The 17,512-nt window shown below is 55.5% G+C and overlaps 1 protein-coding gene across 1 annotated transcript; it reads right to left on the reverse strand.

The window, feature by feature from the left end:
• Positions 1–1,813: 1,813 nt before the first annotated feature.
• Positions 1,814–15,996, reverse strand: SLC25A34 (solute carrier family 25 member 34). The gene is made up of 5 exons (XM_050931263.1): positions 15,589–15,996; positions 11,995–12,060; positions 9,840–9,992; positions 6,541–6,675; positions 1,814–3,574 (listed from the first exon to the last, which is right to left on the reverse strand). Exons 1-5 carry the CDS (start codon positions 15,994–15,996, stop codon positions 3,392–3,394), a joined length of 945 nt encoding a protein of 314 aa, XP_050787220.1. The 3' UTR covers positions 1,814–3,391.
• Between the last annotated feature and the right edge of the window lie 1,516 nt (positions 15,997–17,512).

Consider the following 17,512-nt stretch of genomic DNA (forward strand, 5'->3'; position numbering starts at 1 on the left):
GCAGCACCAGGTCTGGGAGCAGTGGTAGCGGCAGAGGGGAGGTGCCGGGGCTCCACTGCTAATTTCTAAAGGTGTGGGCGACAGAACAGCTTAAGCGGCCTCTGGTGGGCACCATGTTTCCAGCACCAATCTCCGTGCCCCCCAGATGGCTGCTCCCTGCCCAGTTCTGCTGCTCTCTGGCTTTGCACTCCTGTGCTGTCTGCACGGCACTGCCCTGTTCACACACCAAAGTCTGGGCTCTGCCCTTCCACTTCCCCAGCAAGGGGCTCAGTGCCTGGCCTTGCTCTGATGGGCCCAGTTCGTCTCACTGGTTCTTCTTTGCGCTTTCCCCTGGAGCACCCCTCTGGATTTGATCACCTCCTTTCCCCCCAAAAAATACACAGTCAGCCAGCTAGGGTCCCTTCTGGACAGCAAGAGCCAGAGATACGTCATTTCTGCTAAAACAACAAGGAGTCCGGTGGCACCTTAAAGATTAACAGATTTATTTGGGCGTAAGCTTTCATGAGTAAAAAACCTTTTACCCACGAAAGCTTATGCCCAAATAAATCTGTTAGTCTTTAAGGTGTCACCAGCCTCCTTGTTGTTTTTGTGGATACAGATTAACACAGCTACCCCCGGCATTCCTGCTGTTTACCCCGGCAGTGGGGGAGCTGGATTCAAGTCTGGCTCATGCAGGGGACCTGATCACTAAATTCCAGTTGCAGAATCCCTGTTCCTGGTGCCAACGCAGGAGCCAGAATGAGCAGGGTCTGTCTCGGGCCACAGAGCAGGGTGCCTGCTGCTCCCATACAGGGCAAGTATGGGAGTGGAGCGAAAGTGTCCCCAAACCTGCCTGGCTAACTGCCAACCCTGCGCTGCAGCGCCTTGCAGTGCTGCTCAGTTCTCTAGTGTCGGTGCAGTCATTAAACCTTGCATGCACTGGCATATTCCTAACACTCTCCCGTGGCTGGGCTTTGCCAGTGGGGGTTGAGCCTGGAGCCCCGAGTGAACGCCTACAGCTTTACTGCCTGAGCTGATTGTTTCCAGGTAGTAGCACCCCCATAAATCTCTAGGCACAAGTCTAGCCACCAGAGGGGGGCAATGAGCCATACTGTGTTTATGGGGAGCACAGTTGCCCCACCTGGGCAGCTACAGTGGCCGGGGAAGCTGTGCAGGCAGGACCCACAGGCTGACAGCAGTTTACCGGCCCCTCGGCTCCCCATGCTCAGAGCAAGTCTCGGGGTGATTGTTTAAGTTGACTCTGCTAAGGGCCAGATTCTCAAAAGCTCAGTTCCCAGCCTGCATCCCATCCTAGTGCCGCTCTGAAGGCCAAGTGCGAGGGCAGACCTGGTACCTTGGGGGTGGGTATCGTCTGGGGAGGGGGGCGATTTGAGCTGGGGAGGTTGATGCTGTCATCTGGGGAGGGGGGCGGTTTGAGCCAGGGGTGGTTGGTGCCGTCGTCTGAGGAGGGTTTTTTATGGCGGTGCTGGCCCAAGGGTGGGGGGAATCGAAATCTGTCATGAGAGCTCCCAGCTCCTTAGTGACGCAGCAATCTCATCTCCTTTTCCAGGTGTGAGCCCACTGCTGCCATGTTCCCGTGGCAAAACCAGAGTTGCCCCTGCTTCGGTTCAAACTTGCTGGTACCTGAAATGTCCAGCTGGGAGGCCCATCCCCAAATCTCCCCCCCCCTCACAGTGTTCACTGGCAGCACATTGAGATGGGGGTGATGCGAGGGTGATTTGGGCAGCGTACTCCCAGCAGAAGCAGGTGGTTGGCACGGGGAATAGGGAAGGAACCTGATTCAGCAGCAAAATAAAAACCCGCTGGAGAGATGTAAAAATAAGAAAGTAGAAAAAAATCTTTTATTTGATTGCGGCAAGCGGCCCGGAGCTGGGGCTCAGATTCCAGCATCTGCTGAGTAGAAGTGAATGCTGTGCTGGGAGCTGGTGACCCCTGCACAGAGTGGGCAGCACTGTCTCAGTATGAGTAACTTCAGGGAATGTTGTCCTTTTAACACATCAATCGATAGAAAGCCAGAAATACAGTGCCTGCCGGTCACTAGGGCAGGGTGAGGTTAAGGCTTAGAGATGTGGCAGGCCCAAACTGTCAGAGCCCAGGACTTAGACGTCCCCCTTGCTCAGGAAGATGTTCTGCTTGCCCCCTGGGGAGGGCAGGAGCAGGTCCCACGACCCAGCCTGCGGCACAGCATCTGCCCCCAGCACATGCCCCCGGCTGCGTGCAAGGACCTTGGAACACCAAGCACAGCCTGCACCTCTGGGTGCAGCCGGGCTGAGCAGAGCTGGGGGGAATCATCTCTGGAATCTGGCTGAGCAGGGCTGGGGGGAGGTGGTGATTTGGGGGGGTTCCTGCCTTACAAGGGCAGGAGAAGCAAGTGCCAAAAGTTAACCCCAAACTAGCAAATCAAATTCACCGTGAAACCCAGGCCTGCCTCCCCGCCTTGCCGCACAGCTGGGGGCAGCCTCTCACCACTTTGCTTCCAGCTGATTTTGGTTCCTGTGCTGTGCCTGCTGTCTGAGCACCTGGAACTTCTCGCGAGACGGGTGGGCACAGTGCATGGGCAACCAAGGCTGGCACCATGCTGGGACTGTGCGTTGCTGGGTACGTGCTCTGCAGGACAGACTGCTCCGGCACCGCTGCTCTGCTGCAGGATTTGCCTCCAGACTGAAATCTTTGTACCCTGTCCGTGACAGTCCACCCTTCCCTGCAGTGGCTCCTGGTACAATGGGTTAAATGCGATTTACTCAGGGAAGAAGGCCAAGGCCTGCACCGGGGAACACCTCCTTGAACGACGCTTAGGAACGGCACTGGGCCCCTTAAGTCCTTCGAAGGCCAAGTTTACCTGGCAAGAATCCACCTGGCACATGTATCTACCCAGCTCTTTACAGCATCAAAGCACTTTGCAGAACGTCAGGTCGTTTAATCCTCACAACTGCCCTTTGAGGAGGCACCTAGGAAGATCCCCATGTCACAGATGGGGAAACTGAGGCACAGAGCAGGGACATGGGCTTGCCCAAGGCCCCAGAAGGGAGTCAGAGCTGGGATCAGAACGCAGACCTTCTGGCTCCCAGGCATGCGCAGAGAGGACAGCTCCCTCTCGCTCCACAGCAGCTGGCCAGCGCTCCTGGATGGAAGCCCGCTCTCGCTCTGAGGGGTGGCTGCAGGTGGGAGCCTATTGTAGGCAGTGGAGTTGGAGACAGAGGTCCTCTCTCCTGAAACCCTACAAATATGGGGAATTTCAGCACCCCCTGAAAGTCCTGAGCTGACTGCCTGGGCTTCTATACTGCTGTATCCCCCCATCCCGCAGATCTGGTCCCATCAGGCTGACGGAGAGACCCAAGAGTCCTCGCGCAGGTGATCTCGTGGCAGGATCTGCCCACATGGCCGCAGGGGCTTAAACTCCATGCTGCTGGTGGCGGTAGGTAAGCTTCCTGAGTTCGTCCCAGAAGAGCAGGCTGAGGATGGTGTGAGGCCCCAGGCGGAGGTAGGCAGGACCGATCCCTTTGTACAGAGCCAGGATGCCCTCTTTCCTGGAGATCTGCACAAAGCAGTCAAGGAGCCCTCGGTAGTGCTTCCCCTGGGGACAGAAGACACGGATAGCATCAAAAACCTGCCCCAGCACACGCAGGACTCCGCTCACGTTTAATATACATGGGTCTGGTCTACATGCTATGGTAACTCACTCACTGATTGTAAGGCCAGCAAGGACCAAAATGACTATCTAGTCAGGCCTCCCGTCTGAGACGGGCCAGAGAACCTGCCAGTTATTGCTGCAGCAAGCTCATTATTTCTGGCTGAGCTACAGCCTCTCATTTAGGAAGACATCCAGTCCTGAATGACAGACTCTGAGTGCTGGAGACTCCACCACTCCCAAGGATTAATTCCTCCCTGCTAGTAACAAGCACCTTATTTCTAGTCTGTCTAGCTTCAGCTTCGAGCTACTGGATCTCATTGTCTTTTTCTGCTAGATTAAAAGAGCTACCTACTACCAGAAATCCCTTCCCCATGTAGTCACGCAGACTGCGATCGAGTCACCTCTTCACCGTCTCTCGTGAAATGAAACCGCCAGAGCTTCTCTCATCTCTCACTAGTTTCCCAGACTTCAAAGCATTCCTGTGGCATCTTTCTGACCCTTGGCAATTTGTCAACATCCTTTTCACTGTGTGGACACCAGAACCGGCCAGAGGCTCCAGGAATGGTCGAATGCTGTATACAGAGGTAACCCTGCCTCCCTACTCCTGCTTTTCTCTGGCTTTAACATCCAAGCCAGGCCAGATTTTCAGAAGAGCCATGCATGTTAGTGCTGAGCACTACTGAAAATGCGCCCCCTCCCCGAGAGCTCAATAAACAGAATAATTCACAATGCTCTGAGCCCCTTCTGTGAGGATCTCCAAGTGCTGCAGACAGTGGTTAATTAGTCCTCATACTAGTTGGTTTGGGGGAAGCCAACACTACTTAGCCCCATTTTACTGATAGAAAAATTGAGGCACAAGCAGTTCTATTCTGTAGTCGTCCCCCCCTCCGCCACCCCACTCCCAAATAACAGCCTGTGGCGCTTGCAGTGCACGGCCCCTAGGTCTCAATGGAACAGTGACAAACACATACCAGTCTGGTTCCTCTGTGTGCCAGTATTGTTAAATAGGTGTTAGTTATAGAAATGTCTTTAGACTTTATGAAATGCTTGTAAGTAGTTGCCTGCATTCATCTCACAATATCTGTATCCCCCGTTAGAACGTTTGCCATGTAGCTGTAAGTCATCAGGCAGGAGACAAGCATTAACGAATGTGAAATACTAGTTTCCAACAGGTATTGGCTCCTGCCCAACGAAAGAGGCCCATCAACGCCAGGCAAAGCACTGTGGAACATCAGCGGACATCCCGCTCCTCCTAGTCTCTTCCAGTGCAAGGGAGTGAAGATCCAGGCCCCTTCCCCCACCATGAGGAGGAGACTTGTAACTGAGCTCCTTCCACCAGCTGAATTTGCAACTTGGAGCAGAAGCGGGGAAGGAATAAAAAGCCCTAATGAGGAGAAACTTGTGTCTTTTATGCTAAGGGGCAAGGAATTGTTAGCATAAGCAAAAGATGCCCAGTGTTTGCCATGGGTTAGCCCTAACGGACACACAAAGCCTGCTTATTACAGAAGCTTCTATTACCTTTTGAAACTTAAGACTGCAACTCATTTGTATGTGTCTGCTTTACCCCCGTAAGTAACTCTCCTATTTCCTTGTCCAGGTTAGTAAATCCTCAGATCGTTTATTACAGGATTGTCTACAAGCATTGTCTTCGGTATGGAGATCTAAGGTGCAACTGACCTGGAGTAAGTGACTGGTCCTTTGGGACTGGGAATAACCTGACTCTGTAGTGATTCTTGGTGTAGGGGACCATCTATCACAAAGGCAGACTTGGGTAGCAAGATAGATCAGCGTACCCAAGAGGACTGTCTGTGACTCCATGGTCAGGCTGTTATAGTGTCTGAGCTGTTGACGCTTGAGAATTGTAGGTATAGGACTCATAACCAGTTTGGGGTTTGTGCCCTGGTTCTTAGCAGTCTGCCCTGAGGTTGGCACTCACGCTCTGGAGCCACCAGGGTGGGTTTTGCATTGAAACAGATAAAGTATGGAAACGCCGTGGTTCAATAACAGCGCCATTAACGAGCCAGACTGTGTTGCCAGTTACCCCAAAGTGAGACTGATCAGCCTGCGCCGGAGTAACTGATGCGCCGGAGTAACTGAGGGCAGAATCTGGGTCCTTTCCTTTCAAATGAAAACCTGCGAGATGTTGCACTTTTGTGGATGAGACGGGGCCAAATGCCACCAGGTCTCCTTCATCTCCACTGGGAACCGTTCACCCTGTATCTGGACCTTGCGAGGGTTCTCACGTCCTTGTGAGCTCTCGGGTTGGACTACTGCAACATACACTGACACATGCTCCTCACCTAGTGCCGAACGTGGGTGCAGCCAGCTTCAGGAGGCTTTCCCAATGATTCTCCCCCATCTGCACCGGTGTCTGGGTGGAAAACTGTTGACTCTCATCTGTGGAGCCCTTCTATGGGTTGGGTCTCCCAGCAGCCAGGCCCCATCTCAGCCAAGGTCAGCTGAGCAGAGATGCTCAAATGAGCAGCCCTGCACTGGAAGCCCAGGGAGCTGTCAGCAGGGTGATCTCCAAAGAGGCCCCACCATTCTGGGATTCACTGCCCCATTAGTCCAGCCGGACTCAGGAGGGTGCATGGCTCAGCTGGTCACTCGCTGTGGGGCTGGCATACAGCAGCTAGGAGGTGGGTGGTGTTGGTTTAGTCCGGGGCCGGCTGCCTGTGCCTGGCCTTGAGCAGCATGGTGCGGATTTTGCTTTTACATGCTGTGAAATTGGGCACGTTCAGTAGACTGGTGCACATGAAGATGCTCCAGGTAGCACGACCTAGTGGACTGAGCACAGGGCGGTGAGCCAGGAACCTCTGGGATCCAAGCCCAGCTCTTTGGCAGCCTGCCTGTACAGCCCTGCCATCAGTAAATGGGGATCTGGCCTCCCACCTACGAGACATACTTACCATGCCCCGCTCATCCACGGGCTGGTTATAGAGCCTGGTGCTGACCACATCGAAGGGAGTCATCGCCACGGCCACCGCCACGCTGCTGATCATGCCTCCCGCCAAGGCCACCATCCAGCTGCCCTCCTTGAACCACTGCCAGACAGGGGACCAGTTAGACTCATCCCCTGCACCAGTGTTGCCATGAGAATGAGAACGTCACCATCGCCAGAGCAACGGAGCTGACACGCATGTGCAGGGAGGAGGCCAGGTAAATGTGGGGGAAAGATGAGGCTGTCTAGGGATCCAGCACTCCTTGAGGTGACCCACCATGCCCACTGAGGGTGGGGAAAGCCCCAGGCCCAGACCCAAATCCAGATACCCCTGAGCTCCTGGGCAGGGCCAGAAACATGAAGCTGGCTCCAAATTTCACAAATGCTCCCTTCTGTGCCATGGGTCGAACCAAACCCTTGAATCTGACACCCCACCCACCCCTGAACCTTGAGGAGTTCAAAAGCTGAGCCTGATCCGCCTCAAACTTGGCTGGTCCCCCCTCCCCATCTCTCTAATGGGCTGAACTGGAGCCCTGGATCCAAATCCTGAACCGCAAGGATGACGAAACGCTGATCCACATGTGCCCGAGAACCCGTCTCTAGAGACACAGAGGTGCAATTAATTTCCAGCCCCTAGGGGGCAGCAGATGGGCCCGTTAAAGCAGCGACTGGCACCGACAGCATGAGGGGAGATGGCCCAGACCTCTAGGTGTCCTCTTCAGGCAGCTGTTTACCTTTCTGTGGCTGGGAGCAGCAGGCCTGCCCCCGCCTGCTCACCCGGCCCCGCTGTTATTTTTAGCTTTGATGATCCAGGCAAAAAGCTAGGACAAAGCACGTTTTAAACAGCGCGTCAGTTCCGCTTGCCTCCCTGCACGTTTGCCCGCACCAGAGCCCTGTTGATCTCATGGTGGGAAAGCACGGAGTCAGCGCCGGGGGCCGGGGAGGGATCGACTCGAGGACAGGAGCGCTGTGTTGTTCTGAGTTACGTTAGGAGCAGTGCCGGCCTGTCAGTCTGGGAGGCTCCTGAGTGGCCAGTGGGGGGGAGGATAGGCTATGAGACAGCCTCACCCACCCACCCCCACTTCTGGGGAGTTGGAGCTGGGCTGGAGGGTTAAATCTGGCAGCCCTCTGGCCTTCCTGGCAGCCCAGCAGCTGCTTGCTTTGCTGATCATGAAGGCCTGAGTCAGACCTGATTAGGAGAATAGGCACCACTGTCTCTAAGGGAACAAAGACCGATGTGAAACTGACACCAGCCCCGGCTCCCACCAGTCCATCCTGGAGCGTGCACAGCAGGGGAGCTCGCGTGTGTCATGGGCTATTTCTGTGTATCACGTGAATGAATCGGTTGCAAGGAAGACAGCTGGGGCGTTCCTACAACAGAGGGAGCCGGAACAGAGATTTCCCCTGCCGGCAGCTGCCTTTCCTTCCCTGATCCCCACTGTCTGCAGAGCCTGGATGAATGAATAAGAAGCTGCCTGGCTCAGCACTGCCCCACTGGAGCCCTGAGTTTGCTTCCCAAAAGTGGGGTCACTCCACGGGGGTGGCTGCATCCATGCACGAAGGACAGATTCTGTCTTGGGGATCTAAAGCAGGGAGAGCCCTGGGTGGGGAGCCCCAGCATGAGCATCATCTCTAAAGCGATACTGCAAGCGACTGGACCAGGGACCTTGGGACACAGATGGCCCTGGAAACCAGGCTGCAGCTTCGTGGCTGCTTGTCTTAAATGACAGGCCTTAGAGGTCCACTGTGACGCTGCCCCCCATAATGCTTTATGGAAATATGCTTATGAATGTAAATATGACATAACTGGAATATGTTTTATGCTACATATGCCATGTAACATATCTCCACAAAGGTTATGATCTACTGAATCTATTCACCCTATTTGTATGCATGTGTCATTGTTGTATTTAAAGTTATGAATATTGGCTGTGTACTTGTTTGATTTTAAGTAGCCTTAGTAAGGGATTTGGGCAACTTCTTTAGAAAGGAATTTACAAGTTAGGTGTCCAATCAAGAAACACTTAACAGACAATGATCTTAGAAGGCTCCGATTCACATAAGAAATCTACTTGAGGATGCTCAAGATAGCATGTGAACAATGGCTGCTACCTGTAAGTTCTGAGTCGTGCATGGACATGTGACTTGCCCATGTGGCTCCAAAACTCCATTTCGTAGTTGGATTCTACACAGGGGGAGGGAGGGGAGTCCACCCACAAGAGAAAGTCTATTTAAATCCTTGGGAGACCCTTCCATTTTGTCTTCAGCTGGCTCAAGAGATAGCCTTTCCACCCCCAAATGATACCTGAAAGAAACTGGAACAAAGGACAGTAACCACGGGGCTGTGAATGATTGCTGGACCCAGACTAGAAGGAGGCTAGTCTGTAAAAGAAGCTTTCTGGAACATCTCTGTGGGTGAGATTTCATCTGTAATCACTTTCTTACTGTATTAGGTTTAGACTTGCGTGTTTTATTTTAATTTTGCTTGGTAATTCACTTTGTTCTGTCTGTTATTACTTGAAACCACTTAAATCCTATTTTGGTATTTAATAAATCGGGGGGGGGGCATCCGGTTTTCGATCAGAGGGCCTGGTTGAAAAGGGACCCTGGCAGCTCCGATAAGCACCCCTGACTGGGCCGCTTAAAGTCTGGTTGGCTGAAGCAGGGCTAAGTCAGGCTACGTGCCCAGCTCCACATGGCTCCTGGGAAGCAGCAGCATGTCCCTCCAGCTCCTAGGTGGAGGGACAGCCGGGGGAACCACAGGCAATGGGAGCTGTGAGGGCAGCACACAGACCCCCCTGGCTGCCCCTCCACCTAGGAGCTGGAGAGACATGCCACTGCTTCCCGGGAGCCGCGCAGACTTCCTCTGTCCCTGGGAAATGCCAGGGCCACCTGAGGTGAGCGACGCCCGGAGCCCATACCCCAGACTCCCTGCCACAGCCCTGAGCCCCCTCCTACACTCTGAACCCCTCATCGCCGGCCCCACCCCAGAGCCTGCAGCCCAAGATGGAGCCTGCACCTCCCCTGACCCAGCTCAGTGAAAATGAACGAGCGTCAGAGGGAGGGGGGATGGAGTGAGCGTGGGCGAGGCCTGAGAGAAGGGGTGAGGTGGCGTGGGGACGGGGCCTCAGAGAGGGGCATGGCAAGGCAAGAGTGTTCGGTTTTCTGCAATTAGAAAGTTAGCAACACTACTCCAGAGCCAGGCCCCGTGGCCCTGCCCATCTCTCACCTCTTAGGGGCCAAGCAGCCCCTCCCACCACTGCTCACCTTGAGCTTCTCGACCCACTCTTTGGCTGATGCAAAGGTGGCCAGCTGCACCGCAGAGCCCACCATGACGCGAGGCACAGCGCCGTTCACACCCCGCCACAGGCCCACAAGCCCCTGCTTCCTGTAGATGGTGTCAAAGGCATTGGAGACACCCTAGGCAGAGAATCAAACAGGTGAGGGGATATTAGAGTGGCACAAAACAGGAGGATTTTGGGATCTCTGGGAGGATGGGGGGAACCTCTGGGTCGATCCAGTGCCCCAGTGGGCAGGGCCTGCTGCATCCAGTCAGCAGCTCTGATGTAGCTCACGGCCACCTGAGCGAGCTTGTGCCAAGAACGCAGCCTGGCAGAGGATGTGCCTGTAAATCAGTATCTGAGATAAGCGGGGCAGCCCCAGGATTCCACTTACAGAGTCCCCTTACAGGCGACTTCGTGGCTACGCCCCGCAGCCTGGGACAGAGTGTACAGAGTGTCCTGGCCACCCTGGACCTCCAGCCCGTAAGGAGACCTTTGCTTCCACCGCCGCAGGAGTGGAGCCAGTAAAAGCGCCGAGGACTTTGGAACCTGCTCCGTGTGGCTGCCGCGCAGAGAAACACAAACAGCCTGGTGGAGCCAGCGTCACCAGAGTCCCCAACAGCAAATGGCCCATGACAACAATCCGTGCCCCCCCCCCAACCTCGCCCACCCAGGCCCGTTCCTGCCATTCAGCAACTTTCTTGTTGAAAAACACTCTGTGTCGTCATCTGCAGGAGCATTAATGGGAGTGAGTCACTGTGTACAGAGCAAGGCAGCACCAGGAGCCTCGACAAAGCGGGCCCCCGGAGGGAACAGGACCAGTGCGTTCCAGGGGAACTGGCATGAAAACTCAGTGGTTCCCTGTTCCACTCAGGTGCCAGGGTCCTTCATGTCACAGGCCAAACAGAACATCCAGCACATGCAGACAGCATGTGCTGCTACATGTCACACATTCACCACGTGTCATGGACACATGCACACACATGCACCATTCATGTCACATCCAAGTATCCATCTGCCACACATCACACTCAGGCACACACATCCACTGCCCTCGCCGTTCTCATGGGCACCCAGACATTTCCACTAGATTTGCACACATGGACCCCATATGTACTGCATGGCAAACTTACACATCCATGCAGGCTCACTTGGATTTACTACACAAAAAAACACACACGCACATACTCATCTCACATGCACGCACGCACACGGCCTCCATAGTGCTATACATTCAGACCCCCTTTGCACATCCTCCTTCTGTGGAGAACATAGGAATTCTCTGTATCAATGTTTATGACTCTAATATATCTGCACATAATCTCTGTGGGTTTGGATGCTGAGGTGTTGCTGGCTAAAAGGCAGCTAAGGGTTAAACCCTGCAGAACCCATGGACAATGGCTGAAGACACAATCAATCTCCTAGTGCTCAGTGGGACACCACCAAGAAGCTACTGTGCAAAGAGCAGAAAGTCTGGAGAAATGCAGAAACTAGTCTGGCCAGGTTCAGGTGCCAAGCACAAAACCACAGGGAATCACCGGGTGGGACTGGGTTGTGGAAGGGATAAAAAGACAGCCTGTAATTGCAGGGGACAGAGATACTGATGTGGTGACAGACTATCCAAGATGCAGCCATTACAAGATGCAACCTGTCTCCCCACATCTGGGTGCTTTACGTGGAACCTACTGGCAAGGAGAGGCTCAGGTCAGGTGACAGAACGCGTTTAGACTTTTATTATTTTAACCCTGTTTCTCTTTGCTCGTTAAATTTCTGTGAACCAATAAACCAAACTCGGCTTTGATCAAGCTGCCCAGAGGCACCACAAGTTCACGCTGATCACAAGATCCAGAGAGAATTCTATATCCCGATTCAGAGCCAGAGGGGTCAGGGCGGTAATATGATGTGTAAAGAGGGGGTGTTGTTGCCATTTAAAAAGAGGGGCCCAAATAGAGAGCGAGAGAGAGACCCAGCTGCAGCTCACCCTCGATTCCCAACACCAACATAAACACAACGCCCACTTGACACCTAGCACAGCCACGCAGTCCCCGCAGCATCCTGTGCACACAACACTCCTCATCTCACCACCAGCATTAACCACTGCTCCAGGGAAGACGGGGCAGATCCCCGAACCCTCTGCTCACCTGGTGCTTGTGCTGATGCCCCACAGCCATGGCTGCCACCGTCTGGGCTTGCAGATGCGTTTTGACCTGCCACGATTAAAGGGAATTGGCCAGATTAGAAAGGAGCAAGTTGCCAGGCTGCACCCAGCCCCTCATAGCAAGTTAGACACCCATGTGGTGGGGCTGGCTCAGGCCCCACTGAACCACTCCTGCTCCTCCTAGTCTCTTCCAGTGCAAGGGAGTGAAGATCCAGGCCCCAACTTGCAACCTGTCCTAGTGATGGGGGAAACAACCAGGCACCCACCCTCCATGGGCCCCACCCAGCCTCATCACACAGACCTCAAGTCCAGGAGGTCCTTTCCCAAACCCTCCCACCGAAGTCCTCTGCTGCCAACGATCCAAGTGCCACCACTGCTGTGACCCACACTGGGAGTCAGCATCCTTCCCCCTGAACCCCCCTGGGCTGTCCATGCTCCCCTCACAAGGGTATAACTTGACTGGCAGGAAGTTTCTTCTCTAATTTACCCCCCATGGGTCCACTACAGGGTTTATTGCATTGTCGTCTGAAGCAGCTGGTGCTGGGACGTAACACTAGAGTAACTGGACCCCTGGTCTGATCCATGTCACAAGTCCTCGGCTCCTACACTGAGCCGGGTCAGACCTCTGAGGAGGACCAGGGGAACTGCTGGAAATGGTGTTGGGGTTCCAGTAGGGAGCGCTGTTCCCTCAGACTCTTTAAGCCCCAGCATGGTGCTTGTCGAGTACTGAGCACCCAGCAGGATCAATGGGAAGTGCTGGGGGATCAGTGCTTTTAAAAATCAGGTTACTTAATTTGGCACCTAAATATGGATTTGGGAGCCTAACTTTAGGCATCTACCTGTTAGCTTAGAGGCATGAGCCCCAGCGTTGTGGCCAAATTCTGCTTTGGTTAAGTACATTTCACCTCCCTGAATACCCCTGTGCTTTCATTCACTTCCTCTCCTCAGCAGCTGTATCATGTTGCTGTGCGCTGTTAAACAGCTACCACATCCCACCCCAGAGATGGCTGCATTTACAGTAGTGGGTGAAGCAATTCCTGTACATGCCACTAAGATCTTCCAGGATGAAAAGCACTAGAGAAACCCTTATGCCCATTCAGCTGACTCCCTTTTTGATATGCTAGAAACCAATCAAGAGCTTGTGATCTAGTGATATTAAAGTGACTTTTGGATCAGTTGACTAGTGACCAACTGGCACCGCGGATGGGTCACATGGGTTTATTACCAGGGAAGGAATTTACTTGCCCAGACTCACCCGAGAGCACACGTTCCCTCTGCTAAGCCAATGAGTGGGGCTCCGTCCACTCCCAGCTTTGATTTTCTTTTGGTAAAAGCAGATGGCATTTGATTTCCTCACAATTACTGTGAGCTCAGCAGATGTGATTCCGAAATCACCATCCAGATTGAGCAGCTGTGTGACCATGGGCCTGTCTTCCCTCCACCGACTCTCATAACCCTTCCATCCCCACCCAGAGCAGTTACCCCAGGCCGAACAGTTTCTCTTATCTGTTTTCCCCACACACCCCAACTCTGCCAATGTCCCCAGGCCTGACCTACAGAACCCTGGCTGGTCCAGTCCCGAGCTGTCCACAACAGCTACCCCAAGCCCCTCAGTCCTACCACAGCCCCTCTGCTTTTGTCTTGGGTTCTCCCCTACAGTTCTACTACTGCCTCTCAATCCTGACCCGCAGTCTCCCTAGTCTGCCCCCACTCCGACAGAGGCCCCTTTGCTGTGACCTGCTCTGCTTCAGCCTAGCTCACGCCCAAGTCTGCCCGGCAGAGAACATACCAGATTTGGTGGTACCCTTGCGAGGTGCACGGAAAGGGACTTGCCAAGACCAACCGCCTCCCCCGACCTTATTAAGATCGAACCCAGGTGCCCGGGGCACTGCAAGTCTCCTCCAGAACTCATTGCCCCATGGAACCCACCCCACCCACAGTGTTCTGTAAACACTCCAGCCCCTCCAGCAGCGCAGAGATGGGCTGACAGGGACGGGCAGATGGGGGTGATGGCTGCGGGCCAGAAGAGTCAGCCAGCTGCTCTCCCAGCTATAGTCCCCTGCAGGCCCCGGTGAGCCATCACTCTGGCACTGCTGTGGGGGGCGCTCTGGGAATTCTTCATAAAGACAAGGCTAGGAAGAGGGCCATAAACCAGGTGCTTCACAGGAACCCCAGGCCAGTCTGGGAACAGGATCCTTAATGACCCAGAAATGTCACTGGAGGCCACTCGCTGAGTGATGCTGACACACGATGCACAATCAACATGATGCACGTTCACAACAACTTTTACAGGTGGCAGGAGCCCTCGTCTCCCCTCACCCCCTTCCGCTGACCCTCTTTCTCTCATTACAGCCCCTGGTGCTATCCAGATGGGAGCTGCCACTTCTGTCAAAGGGAAATCATAAGCAGGGGGGGACCCCACGCTCCTCTCAGGAAGCATATGAGCTTTTCCAGCAGCAGAGACCAGGATACAGTTAAAACCTTTTTGCAGGAGAATGGGTCCAGCTAGCTCCTGTTAAATTCTAACCCTCCCTTGTGTATCTATGGGGAGGGGTGGTGCTACTTCTCAAAGAACATCGGGCTGAGGTACTGGCTCAGTCTCAAATGTTAACCTCCCCTCCCCCTTTTGTTTCTGGTCCGTTCTGTGGTCTCAGACGGTTTGTTTTGTTTCTAGGCCTGTTGGCGAGATTCCAGCCCTTCTCCAATGTTGACAGCTGGTGTGACCGGGAGCCCCTGCTGTCCCTGCACAGCTCTGGGGGCTTTGGCAGGTCGGGGTTTGTGCGAGCATTTGCATCCGTTTCACCCATGTGGGTTGCACTTGGGGTTCAAACAAGCCCCAAATCTCCATGCAAAATGCAACTGGGGCCGAGACATTCCAGACCAAGAGTCTCTGCTATGGGGGTGATCCTCCACCCAGAGGCACGGGAGGAGACAGAGCTACCAGCTTGTGGGCTGAATAGCCACGTGTAACAGTGCTCCCTGAAGAGATGTGGCCCGATATCTAGTTTGGTCTCCTGGGATATCAGCTTGGTACTAGCCTGGTACCCTGTGACCAGCGCATCCCAGCTGCCCCCCAAGAGCCACCCCCTGCAGTGCAGCCCCCACCTCAGCCCTTCTGGAGAATCACACCCCTTTTCTGCTTTGAGGGGGCAATCCATGGAGCTGCCACTGCAGTGACCCCGAGTCGTGTCCCCTCCTGGCCCCACCCAGCCACCTGCCTTCCCCCTAACTCAGGCTGGCGGCACCGGGACAGAATTCCTCCTGCAAACACCGTAGCAGGGGAGGTTGCCACAGCCTCTGCGCAGCGGGCCAGCTCTCCAAACACTCCAGCAGGCGTATCGCTTTCCCCAGCACTGCCATGCAGCCCCCTCTGGAGCCGGCCGCGGCAGCGGTTTTGGGTTCACAGCCCAACAGCTGCTCGGGAGGGGAAGCGGAGGGGAATCCTGCCGGCCGGTGACCGGGCGGGAGCCTGGCGAAGGAGGGAACGAGGAGGGCCGGCACCAGCGAGCGGCTGCCCCGCTCCCAGCCCGCGGGGGAGGCCGGGGGCACGGAGGGGCTGCCTGCGGCGGGTACTCACCAGATAAGCCGGGCTGCCCACAAAGGCGCCCAGCGCCCCCGCGATGGCCCCGGCCGCGACGGTCCCGCCGGGCTGCTGCGTGAGCCCGCGGTCCTCGGCGTGCGAGTAGCAGTAGAAGCGGACCCCGTTCATCAGCCCCTGGTAGAGCAGCCCGGCCGCCAGCCCCTTCTGCAGCCCCCGCAGCCCGTCGGCCCGGCTCACCGCGCCCAGCGCCTGCAGCACCCCGCGGTAGTGCCGGCGGTAGGTGCCCCGCGGCCGCAGCTCCCCCTGCAGCTGCAGCCGCGTCTTCACCACCTCCAGCGGGTTGGTGAAGACACAGGCCAGGCAGCAGCTCGCGGCGCCCAGCACCAGGTCCACGTGCGGCGGGACCGGGACCGGGGCAGCGGGCGGCGGGCGGGCGCGCTCCATGGCCGAGAGCCGGGACCCCGCTACGAGCCCGGCCCCGCGGGGCAGCCCCAGCGCGCAGGGCGAGCGGCCCCCTCCCGGCTCTGCCCCGCCCCCGGCCAATCAGGGCCGGGCCTGCCCCGCACACGCCCCGCGGCCGGCCCGGGGGCTCCCTCCAGCTGGGCACCCGCCGCCGGGACGCGGGGTGGGAGTCGCCGCGGGAGGGGGCACAGCCGGGGGGCTGCTGTGGGGTTACGGGGGGGGGCAGTCAGGGTGTGACCCCGTGTGCAGGGGCACAGCTGGGGGGGTACAGGGTGACCCATTGAAGGGGGATGGGGGCACCCGCAGAATGTGGGGGAAATGGGGTGATCCGCTGAATGGGGATAGTTGGGGTATGGGATCCCTTGAGGTGACCCGGCGTTCACAGTGCAAAGTGCAGGGTGACCCATTGAACAGGGCACAGTCAGTGTGTGGGCTCCTCCAAGGTGACCTGGTGTGTGGGAGACAGTCAGAGTTCAGGCTCCCCTGGGGTGACCCAGTCTATTGGGGCATGATGGGGGTGCAGGTTGCCCAGGGGTGACCCTGTTATGATGGGCACAGCTGAGGTGGGGCACTCAGGTGGTCCCTTACACTACACAGGTCTGCCCAGTGCCTGTGACATACGGTGATTCAGGAACCAGGCTGCCTTAGAAAGCACTGGCCCGATTCTTGGCATCCATGGTGTAAAGTGATCTTGAGTAAGAGGATCTGAGCTGCTGCTTGGCAAGGTATGTTTGACCATCACTGTTCATGCTCGCTGCACATGCTGCATTCGTGCTATGATTGGCCCGAGGAATTGCCTGGCCACCTCCTAGGTACTCACTTGGGCTGTAGAGGGTTATTAATAGTAATACATTGAGATATACCTATCTCATAGAGCTGGAAGGTCATTGAGTCCAGCCCCCTGCCTTCACTAGCAGGACCAAGTACTGATTTTTGACCTAGATCCCTAAGTGGCCCCCTCAAGAATTGAACTCACAAGCCTGGGTTTAACAGGCCAATGCTCAAACCACTGAGCTATCCCTCCCAGGAGCTGTTCCCTCACCAGAGCTTACTTCTTGCTAACTCTCCCCCAGTCCATTGGAGAGAAGTGAGCTGTCAGGCCAGGAGAACCTTTCAGGTGAAATGCAAAAGGAGCTGGACTGTTACTCAGGCAGAGACACACGGCGAGGCTGATCCAGCCCGTAGGGACTGCAAAGGAGAAGCCCTCTCACCCAGCCTGGTCATACTACAGAGAGAAGCAAAGGGTGGTGGGAGGAGAGTAGTGATGGCAGGGATTCAATTCAGCCAGAGCTGAGCTCTGGTAAATATTTCAAACCCCTTGACGGGGCAGTCTTCATGGCTGAGGATGTTAGGGAGATTCCCAAACCTGAGCCGTCCTTTGTAGGTGACAAATCTGAGGAACTGTCACAGATTGAAGTGTCACTAGAGGAGGTTTTGGAATTAATTGATAAACTTAACAGTAACGAGTCACCGGGACCAGATGGCATTTACCCAAGAG

Source organism: Gopherus flavomarginatus, chromosome 21 (assembly GCF_025201925.1).
Source record: "Gopherus flavomarginatus isolate rGopFla2 chromosome 21, rGopFla2.mat.asm, whole genome shotgun sequence".
Lineage (NCBI taxonomy): Eukaryota > Metazoa > Chordata > Testudines > Testudinidae > Gopherus > Gopherus flavomarginatus.

Bases quoted from the DNA above. Each gene is read 5' to 3' on its own strand.
- SLC25A34 (XM_050931263.1), bottom strand. From the start codon at position 15,996: ATGGAGCGCGCCCGCCCGCCGCCCGCTGCCCCGGTCCCGGTCCCGCCG. The intron at 12,061-15,588 runs GTGAGTACCCGC...TAATCGTGGCAG, and splicing joins TGGGCAGCCCGGCTTATCTG to GTCAAAACGCATCTGCAAGC. The intron at 6,676-9,839 runs GTGAGCAGTGGT...CCTGTCTGGCAG, and splicing joins AGTGGGTCGAGAAGCTCAAG to TGGTTCAAGGAGGGCAGCTG.